The following is a 25,000-nucleotide window of genomic DNA, read 5'->3' as shown; positions in this document are numbered from 1 at the left end:
TGTGTGTGAGTATTGGTTCTTTATGAAGATGTGTCTGTGTGTGTGAGTATTGGTTCTTTATGAAGATGTGTCTGTGTGTGTGAGTATTGGTTCTTTATGAAGATGTGTGTGTGTGTGTGAGTATTGGTTCTTTATGAAGATGTGTGTGTGTGTGTGAGTATTGGTTCTTTAAGAAGATGTGTCTGTGTGTGTGAGTATTGGTTCTTTAAGAAGATGTGTCTGTGTGTGTGAGTATTGGTTCTTTAAGAAGATGTGTCTGTGTGTGTGAGTATTGGTTCTTTAAGAAGATGTGTCTGTGTGTGTGAGTATTGGTTCTTTAAGAAGATGTGTCTGTGTGTGTGAGTATTGGTTCTTTAAGAAGATGTCTCTATGTGTGTGAGTATTGGTTCTTTAAGAAGATGTCTCTATGTGTGTGAGTATTGGTTCTTTAAGAAGATGTCTCTGTGTGTGTGAGTATTGGTTCTTTAAGAAGATGTCTCTGTGTGTGTGAGTATTGGTTCTTTAAGAAGATGTCTCTGTGTGTGTGAGTATTGGTTCTTTAAGAAGATGTCTCTGTGTGTGTGAGTATTGGTTCTTTAAGAAGATGTCTCTGTGTGTGTGAGTATTGGTTGTTACAGAAATGCCCTGTATTGGATTGGAGCAGAAATCCCTTTCAGCACATTTATAACACATCAGAATGCAGTAAACAGAAGGTGTCTGTATGGACAGCACACCTCATGACCAGACAGTACAACACAGTAGAGTTACACCTGGTACACCTCATGACCAGACAGTACAACACAGTAGAGTTACACCTGGTACACCTCATGACCAGACAGTACAACACAGTAGAGTTACACCTGGCACACCTCATGACCAGACAGTACAACACAGTAGTGTTACACTTAGCTGAGGTAATCTACCGATGTAATCAGCTAATTAAATTACAGTAAGGCCTTTTTATTTACCTCAGAGTGACAAGACAGACAGTGTTAAAAATGTCTCTTCTGACTGGTAAATGGAAAACAGATACTAACTAGCAACTAGTATGTGTATGTGTGTGTGTGTGTGTGGGGGGGGGGGGGGGGGGGGGGGGGGGGTGCAGACACAAGCCTCCAGGCATGCAGTTATTAGTGAAAAGCTTTTTGGAGTGTGTGAGTATGCTGGGAAAAATCACCTGCTAAAATATATTTCCCAGAGGAGTGAAGGTCAGTGCCCTGGGACAGTTTAAACCACTAGAACCACTGAAATCAGACAGCCAGGGCCAATGCCTGTGAGCAATAAACCCTGTTTTCAGCAGGCCATTACCCCATCCCTCACCTGACTCATCTGTCTAGCTCTACTCAAAATCATTTCCTGGAAAATACAAATTGACAATACTATAATCTGAGTAACTGCGAATACAGAAACTCCTGATAAATGTCTATGGAATGTTGTGTAGCCTCTGCATAAAGATGTCCGTACAAATCATTAAAAAAATATAACTACTTGGACAAAGGTATGCACTATGCACTATGCACTATGTCATCAATGTGTACTTATGAGAAGTTGAAGGTACTACTTTCAAGGTTCTAACATCAGTTAACCCCATAGAGTTACTATGGAATACCTAAACATCAACATTCTAAAGCGCTCCATACCTCTCCTGGCTGGTGGGTGGTCTCTGGAGCCAGAGTGCATCCTGGGAAGTCCTCCCACAGCAGCAGAGTCTCCTCTGTCTCCTCCCAGGCCAAGCTGTCACAGTCATCTTCAAACTCACACTCCCGCCTGCAACACACACAAATGTTTCTTTATTAACGTTTGTTTGGCCTTTGGAGAAACTGCACATGGAAGCTTCCTTCTTATCAGTCTAATACCTTTACTATGGCAGAGTATAGACAGTGTAGAAGCTGGTTGTACCTGTAGAAGCCTGATAAGAGAAACTGCACATGTAATAAACACCAGTCCTGTAATGTTACTCACAGCTGGTTGAGCATCCTCTGCATTTCCTCGTTGATCTGATTGGCTGACGAGCCACAGAGCTCCTCCTCTCTGGGCAGGCCCCCATCGCTCTCCGAGGTGCTGATAGTCTCATCACCCTCACTACTGTTGACGGACAGCGGGGTCTGTTTCCGGGGGCGACAGTTGATGGCAGACTGGGTGTTAGAGACCTAGGAGTGGAAAGAGAGACTTAGACAGACACACAGATAGACAGAGAGAGAGAGAGACACAGACAGACTGACACAGACAGACACCGTCAGACAGAAAGACAGACAGACTACCTGATACATCTGGATGACATCCTCACAGTTCCTCTGCTGGGCCACGTCACACAGGCGAGCCGTGATGTCGATGCGTCTACAGATGTCCATGTCCACCTTCATGGCCTTCTCCTGGATTTTACTGTCCAGATCAGACATGTTCTACACAGAAAGAGAGATGGTTACGGTCTCCTAGTAACAGTTATCATCCTAACCAGACCAGGAGTGATCTCTGTGTAGAGTGTGAGAAACAGACTAGGGGACCCAGTGGGACAGGAGAATGAACCAGACAATATTGAGAGTGAAAAGGGTCATCGATGAGCAGATGATTTGTGTGCAGTCAGATCAGGACAGTATGAGGCTGTGTGTGTATATAGGAGAAAGATGTATACCAGTTGTTAATGATGGAAACATGGCCAAATACAAACAGTGCAGTTATTCCCTCTGTAAGGCAATCAAACAAGCAAAGTGTCAGTACAGAGACAAAATGGAGTTGTAATTCAACGGCTCAAACACGAGACGTATGTGGCAGGGTCTACAGACAATCACGGATTACAAAAAGAAAACCAACCTCGTCGCGGACATCGACTTCTTGCTCCCAGACAAATTAAACAACTTCTTTGTGCATTTTGAGGACACTACAGTGCCACCGACACGGCCTGCTACCAAAGACTTTGGGCTCTCCTCCGTGGCCGATGTGAGTAAAACATTTAAACGAGTTAACACTCGCTAGGCTGCCAGCCCAGACGGCATCCCTAGCCGTGTCCTCAGAGCATGCGCAGACCAGCTGGCTGGTGTGTTTATGGACATATTCAATCAATCCTTATCCCAGTCTGCTGTTCCCACATGCTTCAAGATGACCACCATTGTTCCTGTTCCCAAGAAGGAAAAGGTAACTGAACTTAATGACTATCACCCCGTAGCACTCACGTCTGTCATCATGAAGTGCTTTGAGAGACTAGTCAAGGATCATATCACCTCCACCCTACCTGATACCCTAGACCCACTCCAATTTTCTTACCGCCCCAATAGTGCCACAAACGATGCAATCACCATCACACTGCACAATCACATCTGGACAAAAGGAATACCTATGTAAGAATGCTGTTTTTTGACTACAACTCAGCATTCAACACCATAATAACCTCCAAACTCATCATTAAGCTTGAGACCCTGGGTCTCAACCCTGCCCTCTGCAACTGGTACCTGGACTTCCTGACGGGCCGCCCCCAGGTGGTGAAGGTAGGAAACAACATCTCCACTCCGCTGATCCTCAACACTGGGGCCCCACAAGGGTGCGTTCTGAGCCCTCTCCTGTACTCCCTGTTCACCCACAACTGCGTGGCCATGCACGCTTCCAACTCAATCATCAAGTTTGCAGACGACACAACAGTGGTAGGCTTGATTACCATCAACGACGAGACAGCCTACATGGAGGAGGTGAGGGCTCTGGGAGTGTGGTGCAAGGAAAATAACCTCTCACTCAATGTCAACAAAACAAAGGAGATGATTGTGGACTTCAGGAAACAGCAAAGGGAGCACCCCCCTATCCACATCAACAGGACAGCAGTGGAGAAGGTGGAAAGTTTTAAGTTCCTTGGTGTACATATTACCGACAAACTGAAATGGTCCACGCACACAGACAGTGTGGTGAAGAAGGCACAATATCGCCTCTTCAACCCCAGGAAGCTGAAAAAAATTGGGCTTGTCACCGAAAACCCTCAATAAATTTTACAGGTGCACAATTGATAGCATCCTGTCGGGCTATATCACCACCTGGTACGGCAACTGCACAACCCACAACCGCAGGGCTCTCCAGAGGATGATGCGGTCTGCACAACGCATCACCGGGGGCAAACTACCTGCCCTCCAGGACACCTACAACACCCAATGTCACAGGAAGGCAAAAAGATCAAGGACAACAACCACCCAAGCCACTGCCTGTTCACCCCGCTATCATCCAGAAGGCGAGGTCAGTACAGGTGCATCAAAGCAGGGACAGAGAGATTGAAAAACAGCTTCTATCTCAAGGCCATCAGATTATTAAACAGCCACCACTAGCACAGAGAGGCGGCTGTCTACCTACAGACTTGATATCATTGGCCACTTAAATAAATGGAACACTAGTCACTTTAAATAATGCCACTTTAAGAATGTTTACATCTCGCATTACTCATCTCATATGTATATACTGTATCCTTCACTACCTATTATTTACTATCTATTGCATCTTAACCGCTCGGTCACTGCTCATCCATATATTTTATACTTACATATTCTTATCCCATTCCTTTACTAGATTGTATTAGGTTTTGTTGTGGAATTTGTTAGATATTAGGGTTGTTGTGGAATTGTTAGATATGACCTGTTAGATAATGCTGCACTGTCGGATCTAGAAGCATAAGAATTTCTCTACACTCGCAATAACATCTGCTAACCATGTGTATGTGACCAATAACATCTGCTAACCATGTGTATGTGACCAATAACATCTACTAACCATGTGTATGTGACCAATAACATCTGCTAACCATGTGTATGTGACAAATAACATCTGCTAACCATGTGTATGTGACCAATAACATATGCTAACCATGTGTATGTGACCAATAACATATGCTAACCATGTGTATGTGACCAATAACATATGCTAACCATGTGTATGTGACCAATAACATCTGCTAACCATGTGTATGTGACCAATACAATTGGATAAGAGAAGGTGCAAATTGAGAGGAACTTTGGGGATGTAGACTCACGTTGCTCATGAGGCCTTTGAAGAGCACCAGTTCAGCCTTCAGCTGCTGTACTCTGACAGCCAACTCATCCTGACAGCCCTCACTCTCCTGGAGGTCCTACAAACAAAACACACATAATCATGAGATGCATGTCCATGCACACAGGTACAGGCTCACACACAAACGCACGCAGGCCTGCACAAACACACACACAACCACACCACTCACACACATCCTGCAAACCAGCTCAGCCCCTACTTTCTGGAAAATACCAGATTATATATTGACCATCTCAGGGTAGGGCCAAACAGTAAAACATTCTATATTGACCATCTCGGGGTAGGGCCAAACAGTAATACATTCTATATGGACCATCTCAGGGTAGGGCCAAACAGTAATACATTCTATATTGACCATCTCAGGGTAGGGCCAAACAGTAATACATTCTATATTGACCATCTCAGGATAGGGCCAAACAGTAAAACATTCTATATGGACCATCTCAGGGTAGGGCCAAACAGTAAAACATTCTATATGGACCATCTCAGGATAGGGCCAAACAGTAAAACATTCTATATTGACAATCTCAGGATAGGGCCAAACAGTAAAACATTCTATATGGACCATCTCAGGATAGGGCCAAACAGTAAAACATTCAATATTGACCATCTCAGGATAGGGACAAATAGTAAAACATTCTATATTGACCATCTCAGGGTAGGGCCAAACAGTAAAACATTCTATATTGACCATCTCGGGGTAGGGCCAAACAGTAATACATTCTATATGGACCATCTCAGGGTAGGGCCAAACAGTAATACATTCTATATTGACCATCTCAGGGTAGGGCCAAACAGTAATACATTCTATTTTGACCATCTCAGGATAGGGCCAAACAGTAAAACATTCTATATGGACCATCTCAGGGTAGGGCCAAACAGTAATACATTCTATATTGACCATCTCAGGGTAGGGCCAAACAGTAATACATTCTATATTGACCATCTCAGGGTAGGGCCAAACAGTAAAACATTCTATATGGACCATCTCAGGATAGGGCCAAACAGTAAAACATTCTATATTGACCATCTCAGGGTAGGGCCAAACAGTAAAACATTCTATATGGACCATCTCAGGATAGGGCCAAATAGTAAAACATTCTATATTGACCATCTCAGGGTAGGGCCAAACAGTAAAACATTCTATATGGACCATCTCAGGATAGGGCCAAACAGTAAAACATTCTATATGGACCATCTCAGGGTAGGGCCAAAAAGTAAAACATTCTATATGGACCATCTCAGGGTAGGGCCAAACAGTAAAACATTCTATATGGACCATCTCAGGGTAGGGCCAAACAGTAAAACATTCTATATTGACCATCTCAGGGTAGGGCCAAACAGTAATACATTCTATATGGACCATCTCAGGGTAGGGCCAAACAGTAAAACATTATATATTGACCATCTCAGGATAGGGCCAAACAGTAAAACATTCTATATTGACCATCTCAGGGTAGGGCCAAACAGTAAAACATTCTATATTGACCATCTCAGGATAGGGCAAAACAGTAAAACATTCTATATTGACCATCTCATGATAGGGCCAAACAGTAAAACATTCTATATGGACCATCTCAGGATAGGGCCAAACAGTAAAACATTCTATATGGACCATCTCAGGGTAGGGCCAAACAGTAAAACATTCTATATGGACCATCTCAGGATAGGGCCAAACAGTAAAACATTATATTGACCATCTCAGGATAGGGCCAAACAGTAAAACATTCTATATTGACCATCTCAGGGTAGGGCCAAACAGTAAAACATTATATATTGACCATCTCAGGATAGGGCCAAACAGTAAAACATTCTATATTGACCATCTCAGGGTAGGGCCAAACAGTAAAACATTCTATATTGACCATCTCAGGATAGGGCCAAACAGTAAAACATTCTATATGGACCATCTCAGGATAGGGCCAAACAGTAAAACATTCTATATTGACCATCTCAGGATAGGGCCAAACAGTAAAACATTCTATATTGACCATCTCAGGGTAGGGCCAAACAGTAAAACATTCTATATTGACCATCTCAGGATAGGGCCAAACAGTAAAACATTCTATATTGACCATCTCAGGGTAGGGCCAAACAGTAAAACATTCTATATGGACCATCTCATGATAGGGCCAAACAGTAAAACATTCTATATTGACCATCTCAGGGTAGGGCCAAACAGTAAAACATTCTATATTGACCATCTCAGGGTAGGGCCAAACAGTAAAACATTCTATATTGACCATCTCAGGATAGGGCCAAACAGTAAAACATTCTATATTGACCATCTCAGGGTAGGGCCAAACAGTAAAACATTCTATATGGACCATCTCATGATAGGGCCAAACAGTAAAACATTCTATATGGACCATCTCAGGGTAGGGCCAAACAGTAAAACATTCTATATGGACCATCTCAGGGTAGGGCCAAACAGTAATACATTCTATATGGACCATCTCAGGGTAGGGCCAAACAGTAATACATTCTATATTGACAATCTCAGGGTAGGGCCAAACAGTAAAACATTCTATATTGACCATCTCAGGGTAGGGCCAAACAGTAAAACATTCTATATGGACCATCTCAGGATAGGGCCAAACAGTAAAACATTCTATATTGACCATCTCAGGGTAGGGCCAAACAGTAAAACATTCTATATGGACCATCTCAGGATAGGGCCAAACAGCAAAACATTCTATATTGACCATCTCAGGATAGGGCCAAATAGTAAAACATTCTATATTGACCATCTCAGGGTAGGGCCAAACAGTAAAACATTCTATATGGACCATCTCAGGGTAGGGCCAAACAGTAAAACATTCTATATGGACCATCTCAGGGTAGGGCCAAACAGTAAAACATTCTATATGGACCATCTCAGGATAGGGCCAAACAGTAAAACATTCTATATGGACCATCTCAGGGTAGGGCCAAACAGTAAAACATTCTATATGGACCATCTCAGGGTAGGGCCAAACAGTAAAACATTCTATATGGACCATCTCAGGGTAGGGCCAAACAGTAAAACATTCTATATGGACCATCTCAGGGTAGGGCCAAACAGTAAAACATTCTATATGGACCATCTCAGGGTAGGGCCAAACAGTAAAACCTTCTATATGGACCATCTCAGGGTAGGGCCAAACAGTAAAACATTCTATATGGACAATCTCAGGGTAGGGCCAAACAGTAAAACAATCTATATGGACCATCTCAGGGTAGGGCCAAACAGTAAAACATTCTATATGGACCATCTCAGGATAGGGCCAAACAGTAAAACATTCTATATTGACCATCTCAGGGTAGGGCCAAACAGTAATACATTCTATATGGACCATCTCAGGGTAGGGCCAAACAGTAAAACATTCTATATGGACCATCTCAGGGTAGGGCCAAACAGTAAAACATTCTATATGGACCAATTTACAGTAGGGCCAAACAGTAAAACATTCTATATTGACCATCTCAGGGTAGGGCCAAACAGTAAAACATTCTATATTGACCATCTCAGGATAGGGCCAAACAGTAAAACATTCTATATGGACCATCTCAGGATAGGGCCAAACAGTAAAACATTCTATATTGACCATCTCAGGATAGGGCCAAACAGTAAAACATTCTATATTGACCATCTCAGGGTAGGGCCAAACAGTAAAACATTCTATATTGACCATCTCAGGATAGGGCCAAACAGTAAAACATTCTATATTGACCATCTCAGGGTAGGGCCAAACAGTAAAACATTCTATATGGACCATCTCATGATAGGGCCAAACAGTAAAACATTCTATATTGACCATCTCAGGGTAGGGCCAAACAGTAAAACATTCTATATTGACCATCTCAGGGTAGGGCCAAACAGTAAAACATTCTATATTGACCATCTCAGGATAGGGCCAAACAGTAAAACATTCTATATTGACCATCTCAGGGTAGGGCCAAACAGTAAAACATTCTATATGGACCATCTCATGATAGGGCCAAACAGTAAAACATTCTATATGGACCATCTCAGGGTAGGGCCAAACAGTAAAACATTCTATATGGACCATCTCAGGGTAGGGCCAAACAGTAATACATTCTATATGGACCATCTCAGGGTAGGGCCAAACAGTAATACATTCTATATTGACAATCTCAGGGTAGGGCCAAACAGTAAAACATTCTATATTGACCATCTCAGGGTAGGGCCAAACAGTAAAACATTCTATATGGACCATCTCAGGATAGGGCCAAACAGTAAAACATTCTATATTGACCATCTCAGGGTAGGGCCAAACAGTAAAACATTCTATATGGACCATCTCAGGATAGGGCCAAACAGCAAAACATTCTATATTGACCATCTCAGGATAGGGCCAAATAGTAAAACATTCTATATTGACCATCTCAGGGTAGGGCCAAACAGTAAAACATTCTATATGGACCATCTCAGGGTAGGGCCAAACAGTAAAACATTCTATATGGACCATCTCAGGGTAGGGCCAAACAGTAAAACATTCTATATGGACCATCTCAGGATAGGGCCAAACAGTAAAACATTCTATATGGACCATCTCAGGGTAGGGCCAAACAGTAAAACATTCTATATGGACCATCTCAGGGTAGGGCCAAACAGTAAAACATTCTATATGGACCATCTCAGGGTAGGGCCAAACAGTAAAACATTCTATATGGACCATCTCAGGGTAGGGCCAAACAGTAAAACATTCTATATGGACCATCTCAGGGTAGGGCCAAACAGTAAAACCTTCTATATGGACCATCTCAGGGTAGGGCCAAACAGTAAAACATTCTATATGGACAATCTCAGGGTAGGGCCAAACAGTAAAACAATCTATATGGACCATCTCAGGGTAGGGCCAAACAGTAAAACATTCTATATGGACCATCTCAGGATAGGGCCAAACAGTAAAACATTCTATATTGACCATCTCAGGGTAGGGCCAAACAGTAATACATTCTATATGGACCATCTCAGGGTAGGGCCAAACAGTAAAACATTCTATATGGACCATCTCAGGGTAGGGCCAAACAGTAAAACATTCTATATGGACCAATTTACAGTAGGGCCAAACAGTAAAACATTCTATATTGACCATCTCAGGGTAGGGCCAAACAGTAAAACATTCTATATTGACCATCTCAGGGTAGGGCCAAACAGTAAAACATTCTATATGGACCATCTCAGGGTAGGGCCAAACGGTAAAACATTCTATATTGACCAAATTACAGTAGGGCCAAACAGTAAAACATTCTATATTGACCAACTCAGGGTAGGGCCAAACAGTAAAACCTTCTATATGGACCATCTCAGGGTAGGGCCAAACAGTAATACATTCTATATGGACCATCTCAGGGTAGGGCCAAACAGTAATACATTCTATATTGACAATCTCAGGGTAGGGCCAAACAGTAAAACATTCTATATGGACCATCTCAGGATAGGGCAGAACAGTAAAACATTCTATATTGACCATCTCAGGGTAGGGCCAAACAGTAAAACATTCTATATGGACCATCTCAGGATAGGGCCAAACAGTAAAACATTCTATATTGACAATCTCAGGATAGGGCCAAACAGTAAAACATTCTATATTGACCATCTCAGGGTAGGGCCAAACAGTAAAACATTCTATATTGACCATCTCAGGGTAGGGCCAAACAGTAAAACATTCTATATGGACCATCTCAGGATAGGGCCAAACAGTAAAACATTCTATATTGACCATCTCAGGATAGGGCCAAATAGTAAAACATTCTATATTGACCATCTCAGGGTAGGGCCAAACAGTAAAACATTCTATATGGACCATCTCAGGATAGGGCCAAACAGTAAAACATTCTATATGGACCATCTCAGGGTAGGGCCAAACAGTAAAACATTCTATATGGACCATCTCAGGGTAGGGCCAAACAGTAAAACATTCTATATGGACCATCTCAGGGTAGGGCCAAACAGTAAAACATTCTATATTGACCATCTCAGGGTAGGGCCAAACAGTAATACATTCTATATGGACCATCTCAGGGTAGGGCCAAACAGTAAAACATTCTATATTGACCATCTCAGGATAGAGCCAAACAGTAAAACATCCTGTATTGACCATCTCAGGGTAGGGCCAAACAGTAAAACATTCTATATTGACCATCTCAGGATAGGGCCAAACAGTAAAACATTCTATATTGACCATCTCAGGGTAGGGCCAAACAGTAAAACATTCTATATTGACCATCTCAGGATAGGGCCAAACAGTAAAACATTCTATATTGACCATCTCAGGATAGGGCCAAACAGTAAAACATTCTATATTGACCATCTCAGGGTAGGGCCAAACAGTAAAACATTCTATATGGACCATCTCAGGATAGGGCCAAACAGTAAAACATTCAATATTGACCATCTCAGGATAGGGACAAATAGTAAAACATTCTATATTGACCATCTCAGGGTAGGGCCAAACAGTAAAACATTCTATATGGACCATCTCAGGATAGGGCCAAACAGTAAAACATTCTATATGGACCATCTCAGGGTAGGGCCAAACAGTAAAACATTCTATATGGACCATCTCAGGGTAGGGCCAAACAGTAAAACATTCTATATTGACCATCTCAGGGTAGGGCCAAACAGTAATACATTCTATATTGACCATCTCAGGGTAGGGCCAAACAGTAATACATTCTATATTGACTATCTCAGGGTAGGGCCAAACAGTAAAACATTCTATATGGACCATCTCAGGATAGGGCCAAACAGTAAAACATTCTATATTGACCATCTCAGGGTAGGGCCAAACAGTAATACATTCTATATGGACCATCTCAGGGTAGGGCCAAACAGTAAAACATTCTATATGGACCATCTCAGGATAGGGCCAAACAGTAAAACATTCTATATTGACCATCTCAGGGTAGGGCCAAACAGTAAAACATTCTATATGGACCATCTCAGGATAGGGCCAAACAGTAAAACATTCTATATTGACCATCTCAGGGTAGGGCCAAACAGTAAAACATTCTATATGGACCATCTCAGGATAGGGCCAAACAGTAAAACATTCTATATTGACCATCTCAGGGTAGGGCCAAATAGTAAAACATTCTATATTGACCATCTCAGGGTAGGGCCAAACAGTAAAACATTCTATATGGACCATCTCAGGATAGGGCCAAACAGTAAAACATTCTATATGGACCATCTCAGGGTAGGGCCAAACAGTAAAACATTCTATATTGACCATCTCAGGATAGGGCCAAACAGTAAAACATTCTATATTGACCATCTCAGGGTAGGGCCAAACAGTAAAACATTCTATATTGACCATCTCAGGATAGGGCCAAACAGTAAAACATTCTATATTGACCATCTCAGGATAGGGCCAAACAGTAAAACATTCTATATGGACCATCTCAGGATAGGGCCAAACAGTAAAACATTCTATATGGACCATCTCAGGATAGGGCCAAACAGTAAAACATTCTATATTGACCATCTCAGGATAGGGCCAAACAGTAAAACATTCTATATTGACCATCTCAGGGTAGGGCCAAACAGTAAAACATTCTATATGGACCATCTCAGGATAGGGCCAAACAGTAAAACATTCTATATGGACCATCTCAGGGTAGGGCCAAACAGTAAAACATTCTATATGGACCATCTCAGGATAGGGCCAAATAGTAAAACATTCTATATTGACCATCTCAGGGTAGGGCCAAACAGTAAAACATTCTATATGGACCATCTCAGGATAGGGCCAAACAGTAAAACATTCTATATGGACCATCTCAGGGTAGGGCCAAACAGTAATACATTCTATATGGACCATCTCAGGGTAGGGCCAAACAGTAAAACATTCTATATTGACCATCTCAGGGTAGGGCCAAACAGTAAAACATTCTATATTGACCATCTCAGGGTAGGGCCAAACAGTAAAACATTCTATATGGACCATCTCAGGGTAGGGCCAAACAGTAAAACATTCTATATGGACCATCTCAGGGTAGGGCCAAACAGTAAAACATTCTATATTGACCAATTTACAGTAGGGCCAAACAGTAAAACATTCTATATTGACCATCTCAGGATAGGGCCAAACAGTAAAACATTCTATATGGACCATCTCAGGGTAGGGCCAAACAGTAAAACATTCTATATGGACCATCTCAGAGTAGGGCCAAACAGTAATACATTCTATATTGACCATCTCAGGGTAGGGCCAAACAGTAAAACATTCTATATTGACCATCTCAGGGTAGGGCCAAACAGTAAAACATTCTATATGGACCATCTCAGGGTAGGGCCAAACAGTAAAACATTCTATATTGACCAATTTACAGTAGGGCCAAACAGTAAAACATTCTATATTGACCAACTCAGGGTAGGGCCAAACAGTAAAACCTTCTATATGGACCATCTCAGGGTAGGGCCAAACAGTAAAACATTCTATATTGACCAATTTACAGTAGGGCCAAACAGTAAAACATTCTATATTGACCATCTCAGGGTAGGGCCAAACAGTAAAACATTCTATATTGACCATCTCAGGGTAGGGCCAAACAGTAAAACATTCTATATGGACCATCTCAGGGTAGGGCCAAACAGTAAAACATTCTATATTGACCATCTCAGGATAGGGCCAAACAGTAAAACATTCTATATGGACCATCTCAGGGTAGGGCCAAACAGTAAAACATTCTATATGGACCATCTCAGGGTAGGGCCAAACAGTAAAACATTCTATATTGACCAATTTACAGTAGGGCCAAACAGTAAAACATTCTATATTGACCATCTCAGGATAGGGCCAAACAGTAAAACATTCTATATGGACCATCTCAGGGTAGGGCCAAACAGTAAAACATTCTATATGGACCATCTCAGGGTAGGGCCAAACAGTAAAACATTCTATATTGACCATCTCAGGGTAGGGCCAAACAGTAAAACATTCTATATTGACCATCTCAGGATAGGGCCAAACAGTAAAACATTCTATATGGACCAACTCAGGGTAGGGCCAAACAGTAAAACATTCTATATTGACCAATTTACAGTAGGGCCAAACAGTAAAACATTCTATATTGACCATCTCAGGGTAGGGCCAAACAGTAAAACATTCTATATGGACCATCTCAGGGTAGGGCCAAACAGTAAAACATTCTATATTGACCAATTTACAGTAGGGCCAAACAGTAAAACATTCTATATTGACCATCTCAGGATAGGGCCAAACAGTAAAACATTCTATATGGACCATCTCAGGGTAGGGCCAAACAGTAAAACATTCTATATGGACCATCTCAGGGTAGGGCCAAACAGTAAAACATTCTATATTGACCATCTCAGGGTAGGGCCAAACAGTAAAACATTCTATATTGACCATCTCAGGATAGGGCCAAACAGTAAAACATTCTATATGGACCAACTCAGGGTAGGGCCAAACAGTAAAACATTCTATATTGACCAATTTACAGTAGGGCCAAACAGTAAAACATTCTATATTGACCATCTCAGGGTAGGGCCAAACAAATCAAATTATTAGTCACATACACATGGTTAGCAGATGTTAATGCGAGTGTAGCGAAATGCTTGTGCTTCTGGTTCCGACAATGCAGTAATAACAACAAGTAATCTAACCTAACAATTCCGCAACTACTACCTTATACACGCAAGTGTAAAGGGATAAAGAATATGTACATAGAGATATATGAATGAGTGATGGTACAGAACGGCATAGGCAATGGTGCAGTACATGGTATAGAGTACGGTATATACCTATGAGATGAGTACTGTAGGGTATGTAAACATAAAGTGGCATAGTTTAAAGTGGCTAGTGGTCCATGTATTACATAAGATGGCAAGATGCAGTAGATGATATAGAGTACAGTATATACATATACATAAGAGATGTGTAATGTGGGGTATGTAAACATTATATTAGGTGGCATTGTTTAAAGTGGCTGGTGGTACATTTTTACATAATTTCCATCAATTCCCATTTTTAAAGTGGCTGGAGTTGAGTCAGTATGTTGGCAGCGGCCGCTAAAAGTTAGTGGTGGCTGTTTAACAGTCTGATGGCCTTGAGATAGAAGCTGTTTTTCAGTCTCTCGGTCCCTGCTTGGATGCACCTGTACTGACCTCACCTTCTGGATGATAGCGGGGTGATCAGGCAGTGGCTTGGGTGGTTGTTGTCCTTGATGATCTTTATGGCCTTCCTGTGACATCGGGTGGTGTAGGTGTCCTGGAGGGCAGGTAGTTTGCCCCGGGTGATGCGTTCTGCCGACCTCACTACCCTCTGGAGAGCCTTACGGTTGTGTGCGGAGCAGTTGCCGTACCAGGCGGTGATACAGCCCGACAGGATGCTCTCGATTGTGCATCTGTAGAAGTTTGTGAGTGCTTTTGGTGACAAGCCGAATTTCTTCAGCCTCCTGAGGTTGAAGAGGCGCTGCTGCGCCTTCTTCACAACGCTGTCTGTGTGGGTGGACCAATTCAGTTTGTCCGTGATGTGTACACCGAGGAACTTAAAACTTTCCACCTTCTCCACTACTGACCCGTCGATGTGGATAGGGGGGTGCTCCCTCTGCTGTTTCCTGAAGTCCACAATCATCTCCTTCGTTTTGTTGACGTTGAGTGTGAGGTTATTTTCCTGACACCACACTCCGAGGGCCCTCACCTCCTCCCTGTAGGCCGTCTCGTCGTTGTTGGTAATCAAGCCTACCACTGTAGTGTCGTCCGCAAACTTGATGATTGAGTTGGAGGCGTGCATGGCCACGCAGTCGTGGGTGAACAGGGAGTACAGGAGAGGGCTCAGAACGCACCCTTGTGGGGCCCCAGTGTTGAGGATCAGCGGGGTGGAGATGTTGTTACCTACCCTCACCACCTGGGGGCGGCCCGTCAGGAAGTCCAGGACCCAGTTGCACAGGGCGGGGTCGAGACCCAGGGTCTCGAGCTTGATGACGAGTTTGGAGGGTACTATGGTGTTAAATGCTGAGCTGTAGTCGATGAACAGCATTCTCACATAGGTATTCCTCTTGTCCAGATGGGTTAGGGCAGTGTGCAGTGTGGTTGCGATTGCGTTGTCTGTGGACCTATTGGGTCGGTAAGCAAATTGGAGTGGGTCTAGGGTGTCCGGTAGGGTGGAGGTGATATGGTCCTTGACTAGTCTCTCAAAGCACTTCATGATGACGGAAGTGAGTGCTACGGGGCGGTAGTCGTTTAGCTCAGTTACCTTAGCTTTCTTGGGAACAGGAACAATGGTGGCCCTCTTGAAGCATGTGGGAACAGCAGACTGGGATAAGGATTGATTGAATATGTCCGTAAACACACCAGCCAGCTGGTCTGCGCATGCTCTGAGGACGCGGCTGGGAATGCCGTCTGGGCCTGCAGCCTTGCGAGGGTTAACACGTTTAAATGTTTTACTCACCTCGGCTGCAGTGAAGGAGAGCCCGCAGGTTTTGGTAGCGGGCCGTGTCAGTGGCACTGTATTGTCCTCAAAGCGGGCAAAAAAGGTATTTAGCCTGTCTGGGAGCAAGACATCCTGGTCCGCGACGGGGCTGGTTTTCTTTTTGTAATCCGTGATAGACTGTAGACCCTGCCACATACCTCTTGTGTCTGAGCTGTTGAATTGCGATTCAATTTTGTCTCTGTACTGGGACTTAGCCTGTTTGATAGCCTTGCGGAGAGAATAGCTACACTGTGTGTATTCGGTCATGTTTCCGGTCACCTTGCCCTGGTTAAAAGCAGTGGTTCGCGCTTTCAGTTTCACGCGAATGCTGCCGTCAATCCACGGTTTCTGGTTTGGGAATGTTTTAATCGTTGCTGTGGGTACGACATCGTCAATGCACTTCCTAATGAACTCGCTCACCGAATCAGCATATTCTTCAATGTTGTTGTTGGACGCGGTGCGGAACATATTCCAATCCGCGTGATCGAAGCAGTCTTGAAGCGTGAAATCAGATTGGTCGGACCAGCGTTGAACAGACCTGAGCGCGGGAGCTTGTAGTTTTAATTTCTGTTTGTAGGCTGGAATCAACAAAATGGAGTCGTGGTCAGCTTTTCCGAAAGGAGGGCGGGGGAGGGCCTTATATGCGTTGCGGAAGTTAGTATAACAATGGTCCAGAGTTTTGCCAGCCCTGGTAGGACAATCAATGTGCTGATAGAATTTAGGGAGTTTTGTTTTTAGATTAGCCTTGTTAAAATCCCCAGCTACGATGAATGCAGCCTCAGGGTGTGTGGTTTCCAGTTTACAGAGAGTCAGATAGAGTTCGTTCAGGGCCATCGATGTGTCTGCTTGGGGGGGAATATATACGGCTGTGATTATGACCGAAGAGAATTCCCTTGGTAGATAATGCGGTCGACATTTGATTGTGAGGAGTTCTAGATCAGGTGAACAGAATGACTTGAGTTCCTGAGTGTTGTTATGATGGTCACACCACGTCTCGTTAATCATGAGGCATACCCCCCCGCCCCTCTTCTTACCAAAAAGATGTTTGTTTCTGTCTGCGCGATGCGTGAAGAAACCAGCTGGCTGCACCGACTCCGTTAGCGTCTTTTGAGTTAGCCATGTTTCCGTGAAGCAGAGCACGTTGCAATCCCTGATGTCTCTCTGGAAAGTTACCCGTGCTCGGATTTCATCGACCTTATTGTCAAGAGACTGGACATTGGCGAGTAGTATGCTAGGGAGTGGAGCGCGATGTGCCCGTCTCCGAAGCCTGACCAGGAGACCGCTACGCTTTCCCCTTTTACTGCGTCGAGTAGCTTCGCCGGCTGGGATCAGATCCATTGTATTGGGTGGAAGGCAAAACACTGGATCCGTTTCGGGAAAGTCATATTCCTGGTAGGAACGGTGGTTAGTTGACGTTAATCGTATATTCAGTAGTTCCTCCCGACTGTAGTAATGACATCTAAGATCACCTGGGGTACCAATGTAAGAAATAACACATAAAAAAACAGAATACTGCATATTTTCCAAGGAACGCGAAGCGAGGCAGCCATCTCGCTCGGCGCCCGGAAGTAAAACATTCTATATAGACCAGCTCAGGGTAGGGCCAAACAGTAAAACATTCTATATGGACCATCTCAGGGTAGGGCCAAACAGTAAAACATTCTATATGGACCATCTCAGGATAGGGCCAAACAGTAAAACATTCTATATGGACCATCTCAGGGTAGGGCCAAACAGTAATACATTCTATATTGACCATCTCAGGGTAGGGCCAAACAGTAAAACATTCTATATTGACCAACTCAGGGTAGGGCCAAACAGTAAAACATTCTATATTGACCATCTCAGGATAGGGCCAAACAGTAAAACATTCTATATTGACCATCTCAGGGTAGGGCCAAACAGTAATACATTCTATATTGACCATCTCAGGGTAGGGCCAAACAGTAAAACATTCTATATGGACCAACTCAGGGTAGGGCCAAACAGTAAAACATTCTATATTGACCATCTCAGGGTAGGGCCAAACAGTAAAACATTCTATATGGACCATCTCAGGGTAGGGCCAAACAGTAAAACATTCTATATTGACCAACTCAGGGTAGGGCCAAACAGTAAAACATTCTATATGGACCATCTCAGGGTAGGGCCAAACAGTAAAACATTCTATATTGACCATCTCAGGGTAGGGCCAAACAGTAAAACATTCTATATTGACCATCTCAGGGTAGGGCCAAACAGTAAAACATTCTATATGGACCATCTCAGGGTAGGGCCAAACAGTAGAACATTCTATATGGACCATCTCAGGGTAGGGCCAAACAGTAAAACATTCTATATGGACCATCTCAGGGTAGGGCCAAACAGTAGAACATTCTATATGGACCATCTCAGGGTAGGGCCAAACAGTAAAACATTCTATATGGACCATCTCAGAGTAGGGCCAAACAGTAATACATTCTATATTGACCATCTCAGGGTAGGGCCAAACAGTAAAACATTCTATATTGACCATCTCAGGGTAGGGCCAAACAGTAAAACATTCTATATGGACCATCTCAGGGTAGGGCCAAACAGTAATAGATTCTATATGGACCATCTCAGGGTAGGGCCAAACAGTAAAACATTCTATATTGACCATCTCAGGATAGGGCCAAACAGTAAAACATTCTATATGGACCATCTCAGGGTAGGGCCAAACAGTAAAACATTCTATATGGACCATCTCAGGGTAGGGCCAAACAGTAATACATTCTATATTGACCATCTCAGGATAGGGTCAAACAGTAAAACATTATATCTTGTCATTATAAGTCTTGACTCAAATCGCACTTCAAATCCAAAGTACAACAGTATAATCTGTCCATGATGATTATATATTCTTTACAGTGTAAGGATAGATGTTCTTACCCTAAGTCTTACTACAAATCCAAAGTACAACACACAAACATACAGTACATACACAGATTATACATTGACAATCCTGCCTACTTAATCTCTGAAGTATTTGATTCCCTAAACTACTAGCCATAATATTTTGCAGAACTTCTTCCTGAGATATGTCTTGACATAAAAGCTGATTGTGTCTGTGGTGCAAATGAAATAGGGTAACTGTACATTGTTCTGCATGGATAGTTTAATGTAAAGTGGGACTTTGCTGCATGCCATGTGGTCTCCTGTTGGCTCAACAGAGCCTGTCTAACTGGGTTAGGTAGATGTCCCCTGCAGTTGCATCCTCACACATCCGCACACACAACAAACCTGAGAAACCAGAGCCCCACCTGGCTCAGCTTTATATGCTCACCGATGGCAAGATGGCGCCGACAGACATGGCAGTTCTGCTTCTAGCGCCCAAGCAACATTGCAGTCTTTTGTTTTTTTTGTGTTATTTCTTACAAACAGAAAGGACTTTTGAATATCAGAGCGGCGTTAACTCACCAGCATTATGACCAGGAATACGACTTTCCCGAATTGGATCCTTTGTTCGTAACCCCCAGGGCAATTAAACTTATCCCAGGGGCTGCCTGGGACTTATCCCAGACGCCGCCAGCGGAGAAGAGTAGACTTCTAGTCTGACTCAGGAGGCGTACACACCATCTACCGCTTCCGAGTATATTACTCGCTAATGTTTAGTCTCTGGACAATAAAGTAGACAAGCTTAGGGCGAGGATCTCCCCCAGAGATACATCAGGGACTGTAACATACTCTGTTTCACGGAATCAAGGCTCTCTCCGGATATACTGACCCAGTCCATACAGCCAGCTATATTCTCAGTACATTGCGCAGACAGGAATAAAGAACTCTCTGTGAAGAAGAAAGGCAGGGGTGTATGTTTCATGATTAACTACTCATGGTGTGATTGTGATAATGTACAGAAACTCAAGTCCTTTTGTTCACCCGACCTAGAATACCTTACAATCAAATGCAGACCGTATTACCTCCCAAGAGAATTCTCTTCAGTTATAGTCACAGCCGTGTGCATTCCCCCTCAAGCCACATATCCTGAGGCCGCATTTATTGTAGCTGGGGACTGTAACAAAGCAAATTTGAGGAAAACGCTACCGAAGTTCTATCAACACATTGACTGTAGTACACGTGCTGCTAAAAAACACTTGACCACTGCTACTGCAACTTCCGTGATGTATGTGGCAAGGTCTACAGACAATCACGGATTACAAAGGGAAAACCAGCCACGTCGAGGACACCGACATCTTGCTCCCGGATAATCTAAACACCTTCTTCATCCGCTTTGAGGATAACACAGTGCCACCGATGCTCACTGCCCGCACTTCAAGGACATCAACCACCCGAGCCATGGCCTGTTCACCCCACTGTCATCCAGAAGGCGAGGTCAGGATGATAGCGGGGTGAACAGACCGTGTCTCGGGTGGTTGATGTCCTTGATTATCTTTTTGGCCTTCCTGTGACATCGGGTGTTGTAGGTGTCCTGGAAGGCAGACAGTGTGCCCCCGCGTTGGGCAGACCGCACCTCTGGCGATGCCTGCGGTTGCGGGCAGTGCACTTCCGGTCACAAGGCGCAGGCCTCCTTATTGTCTCTAGAATTTCTAAGCAAACAGCTGGAGGCAGAGCTTTCTTCTATAGAGCTCCATGTTTATGGAATGGTCTGCCTGTCCATGTGAGAGACGCAGACTCGGTCTCGACCTTTAAGTCTTTATTGAAGACTCATCTCTTCAGTAGGTCCTATGATTAAGTGTAGTCTGGTCCAGGGGTGTGAAGGTGAACGAAAAGGCACTGGAGCGACGAACCGCCCTTGCTGCTTCTGCCTAGCTGGATCCCCTCTCTCCACTGGGATTCACTCAACCCTATTACAGGGGCTGAGTCATTGGCTTACTGGTGCTCTTCCATGCTGTCTCTAGGATGGGTGCGTCACTTGAGTGGGTTGAGTCACTGACGTGATCTTCCTGTCCGTGTTGGCGCCCCCCTCGGGTTTGTGCCGTGGGGGAGATCTTCGTGGGCTATCCTCAGCTTTGTCTCAGGGTAGTAAGTTGGTGGTTTGGAGGCTGAGCTTTGGCAAAGTGGGTGGGGGTTATATACTGCCTGGTTGGCCCTGTCCGGGGGTATCGTCAGACGGGACCACAGTGTCTCCCAACCCCTCCTGTCTCAGCCTCCAGTATTTATGCAGCAATAGTTTACGTGTTAGGGGGCTAGGGTCAGTCTGTTATGTCTGGAGTATTTCTCCTGTCTTATCCGGTGTCCTGTGTGAATTTAAGTATGCTCCCTCTAACTCTCTCTCTCTTCTCTCGGAAGACCTGAGCCCTAGGACCATGCCTCGGGACTACCTGGCCTGATGACTCCTTGCTATCCCCAGTCCACCTGCTGTCCCCAGTCCACCTGCTGCTGCTCCAGTTTCAACTGTTCTGCCTGCGGCTATGGAATCCTGACCTGTTCACCAGACGTGCTACCTTGTCCCGGACCTGCTGTATGACTGTCTCTCTCTACCGCACCTGCTGTCTAACTCTGAATGATCGGCTATGAAAAGCCAACTGACATTTACTCCTAAGGTTCTGACCTGTTGCACCCTCTACAACTACTGTGATTATTATTAGACCCTGCTGGTCATCTATGAACATTTGAACATGTACTGTTATAATCTCCACCCGGCATAGCCAGAAGAGGAATGGCCACCCCTCAGAGCCTGGTTCCTCTCTAGGTTTCTTCCTAGGTTCTGGCCTTTCTAGGGAGTTTTCCCTAGCCACCGTGCTTCTACATCTGCATTGCTGGCTGTTTGGGGTTTTAGGCTGGGCTTCTGTATTGCACTTTGTGACATCGGCTGATGTAAGAATGGCTTTATAAATATATTTGATTGATTGATTAAGTACAGGTGCATCAAAGCTGGGACCGAGAGACTGAAAAACAGCTTCTATCTCAAGGCCATCAGACTGTTAAATAGCCATCCCTTGCGGCTACCACCCGGTTACTCAACACTGCACCTTAGAAACTGCTGCCCTATATAAACTCAGCAAAAAAAGAAACGTCCTCTCACTGTCAACTGCATTTATTTTCAGCAAACTTAACATGTGTAAATATTTGTATGAACATAACAAGATTCAACAACTGAGACATAAACTGAACAAGTTCCACAGACATGTGACTAACAGAAATTGAATAATGTGTCCCTGAACAAAGGGGGTGTCAAAATCAAAAGTAACAGTCAGTATCTGGTGTGGCCACCAGCTGCATTAAGTACTGCAGTGCATCTCCTGCTCATGGACTATACCAGCTTTGACAGTTCTTGCTGTGAGATGTTACCCCACTCTTCCACCAAGGCACCTGCAAGTTCCCAGACAATTCTGGGGGGAATGGCCCTAGCCCTCACCCTCCAATCCAACAGGTCCCAGACGTGCTCAATGGGATTGAGTTCCGGGCTCTTCGCTGGCCATGGCAGAACACTGACATTTCTGTCTTGCAATGACTTGTGCCATTGTCATGCTGGAGTGTCATGTCAGGATGAGCCTGCAGGAAGGGTACCACATGAGGAAGGAGGATGTCTTCCCTGTAACGCACAGCATTGAGATTGCCTGCAATGACAACAAGCTCAGTCCGATGATGCTGTGACACACCGCTCCAGACCATGACGGACCCTCCACCTCCAAATCGATCCCATTCCAGAGTACAGGCCTCGGTGTAACGCTCATTCCCTCGACGATAAACGCGAATCCGACCATCACCCCTGGTGAGACAAAACTGCAACTTGTCAGTGAAGAGCACTTTTTGCCAGTCCTTTCTGGTCCAGCGACGGACGGTTTGCACCCATAGGCGACGTTGTTGCCGTTGATGTCTGGTGAGGACCTGCCTCACCAAGAATGTGCAAAGCTGTCATCAAGGCAAAGGGTGGCTATTTGAAGAATTTCACTACACCCACAATAACATCTACTTAATGCGTGTGTGACCAATAACATGTGGAAGTAGGACGTACAAATGACTTTCAGATGTAACTATGTGACGGGGACCAACGGTGCCATTTTGGGGAGTTGATATTGTTGCTGTAATTCAATCATGCTGAATGTGTGTAAGTAGCTACACCAGTTCCTCAAATAGTTAACCACTTGGCTGTTTGATCATGACTGTCAGCTGCTTTCTATAACACCTATGACGAACGTCAGGGGCTGAGCATCTAACTAGCTGTTTATAAACATACTATATTTGGTTAGTGGTTTGCAGACTATTCAACCAAGCTGTTTCACACAAGCAATTGTATTAGGTTGTTTTGCATGCGTCAGGGCAATGTCAAATGTGTCAACACCGCCAGAACCTGATGACACAGCGTCAGAGACAACACTGCGCCTCTGGCCCCGCTCCCTAAGTTAGTGTATAGATCAGTGAGGAGGGCCTTTGTGTCTACAAGCATTGAGCACCTAAACATTTCAATGTAATGTCTTGTTGTCATGTTTGATATGCTGACATGGCTTTGTTCTTGTCCCTGTAAATCAACAGAGAACAAGTGTAACAGAAAGAGGGGATACATTTACCCCCTATGTATTAATCAATAAGAGAGGCCAGGCACACGCACACACAGTGTTACCTCCTGTAGGTCTTCCATCTTCTGCTGCATGTCCACTCTGACAGTGTACTCCTCCTCCCACCTACACAACAAAAAGTAACGTGAAGTAAATAACACAGTAAAATGGCAACATCATATTAATAACTATTAACTGTGTGTATATGTGTCTGAAACCCCTGGTCCATGAATCTGGGTCAGACAGCACCATCCATCTAGTGAACAGTAATCTCATTGAAAGCCTGTACAGTTGACATGTTAGAACTACGATGGCTGATTCAGTGACTCAACACACAGACCCCACTGCACAGCACTGCCGTTTATAGAATTGCTGCTTAAAATGCACAATACTGCGACATGTCGGAGCCTTTACCAAACTGCTCCTAAAACAAATAGAGGTTATATAGTGTACAGAGAGACCTTTTTTTGTGCCATTGTGCATACTGTGGCACAAAAGACGTGATTGAGATAGATGGGTAACGTGAGAGTGAGGGAGAGAGCGAGGGAAAGATGAGCTGAGCTCTCTTTGGAAGCCACCTCCCTTTTCCAGCAATCACAGCCTGCCGTGCAGAGTATACCGCATTGCAGATACTAGGTGGAGGGGAAGGTGCATGGCCGCATGCAGTTGGGGAGAGAGAGAGGGAGAAAGATATGATGTGGGGGAAGGGGGTTGAAGAAAGGAGAGTGGAGCTGGCAGTGGAGAGTGCGTGAGAGAGAGTGAGAGATAGAGATAGAGAGAGATGGAGAGAGGAGAGAGAGAAGAGAGAATTTGGTATAGATCAGACATAACCTAACCCACTTCAATCAATTAATTAAAACAGGAACATTTCACATCTGGTTGGAAATAAATAGGGAAATGATCTCAGAGAAAATGGTTGTCCTGTGTGGTACCTATATCTCCCCATACATTAATGATGACACCTTCTCCATCCTAGAGGGGGAGATCAACCCTTTCCAGGCCCAGAGACATGTACTAGTCTGTGGCGACCTAAGGCCAGAACCCAACACTCTTAGCAGA

General features: G+C 44.1%; 1 protein-coding gene across 6 annotated transcripts in view; it reads right to left on the bottom strand.

The window, feature by feature from the left end:
* The window catches only part of iffo1b (intermediate filament family orphan 1b), a 41,505-nt gene that overhangs the window by 9,544 nt on the left and 6,961 nt on the right, over window positions 1-25,000 (bottom strand). For 3 of the 6 annotated variants that reach the window (XM_055903379.1, XM_055903384.1, XM_055903378.1), the window contains exons 2-6: window positions 23,995-24,067; window positions 4,979-5,074; window positions 2,241-2,381; window positions 1,942-2,129; window positions 1,620-1,746 (exon numbers count right to left, since the gene is read on the bottom strand). In XM_055903379.1, the coding sequence (XP_055759354.1) occupies window positions 1,620-1,746; window positions 1,942-2,129; window positions 2,241-2,381; window positions 4,979-5,074; window positions 23,995-24,067 (625 nt within the window). The remainder of the gene's footprint in view (window positions 1-1,619; window positions 1,747-1,941; window positions 2,130-2,240; window positions 2,382-4,978; window positions 5,075-23,994; window positions 24,068-25,000) is intronic. The other 3 variants (XM_055903381.1, XM_055903380.1, XM_055903383.1) reach the window with 2 other exon arrangements.

The sequence above is a fragment of the Salvelinus fontinalis genome, chromosome 38 (assembly GCF_029448725.1).
Source record: "Salvelinus fontinalis isolate EN_2023a chromosome 38, ASM2944872v1, whole genome shotgun sequence".
In the NCBI taxonomy this organism is placed as follows: Eukaryota; Metazoa; Chordata; class Actinopteri; order Salmoniformes; family Salmonidae; genus Salvelinus; species Salvelinus fontinalis.
This window is presented reverse-complemented; position numbering and strand designations above follow the sequence as displayed.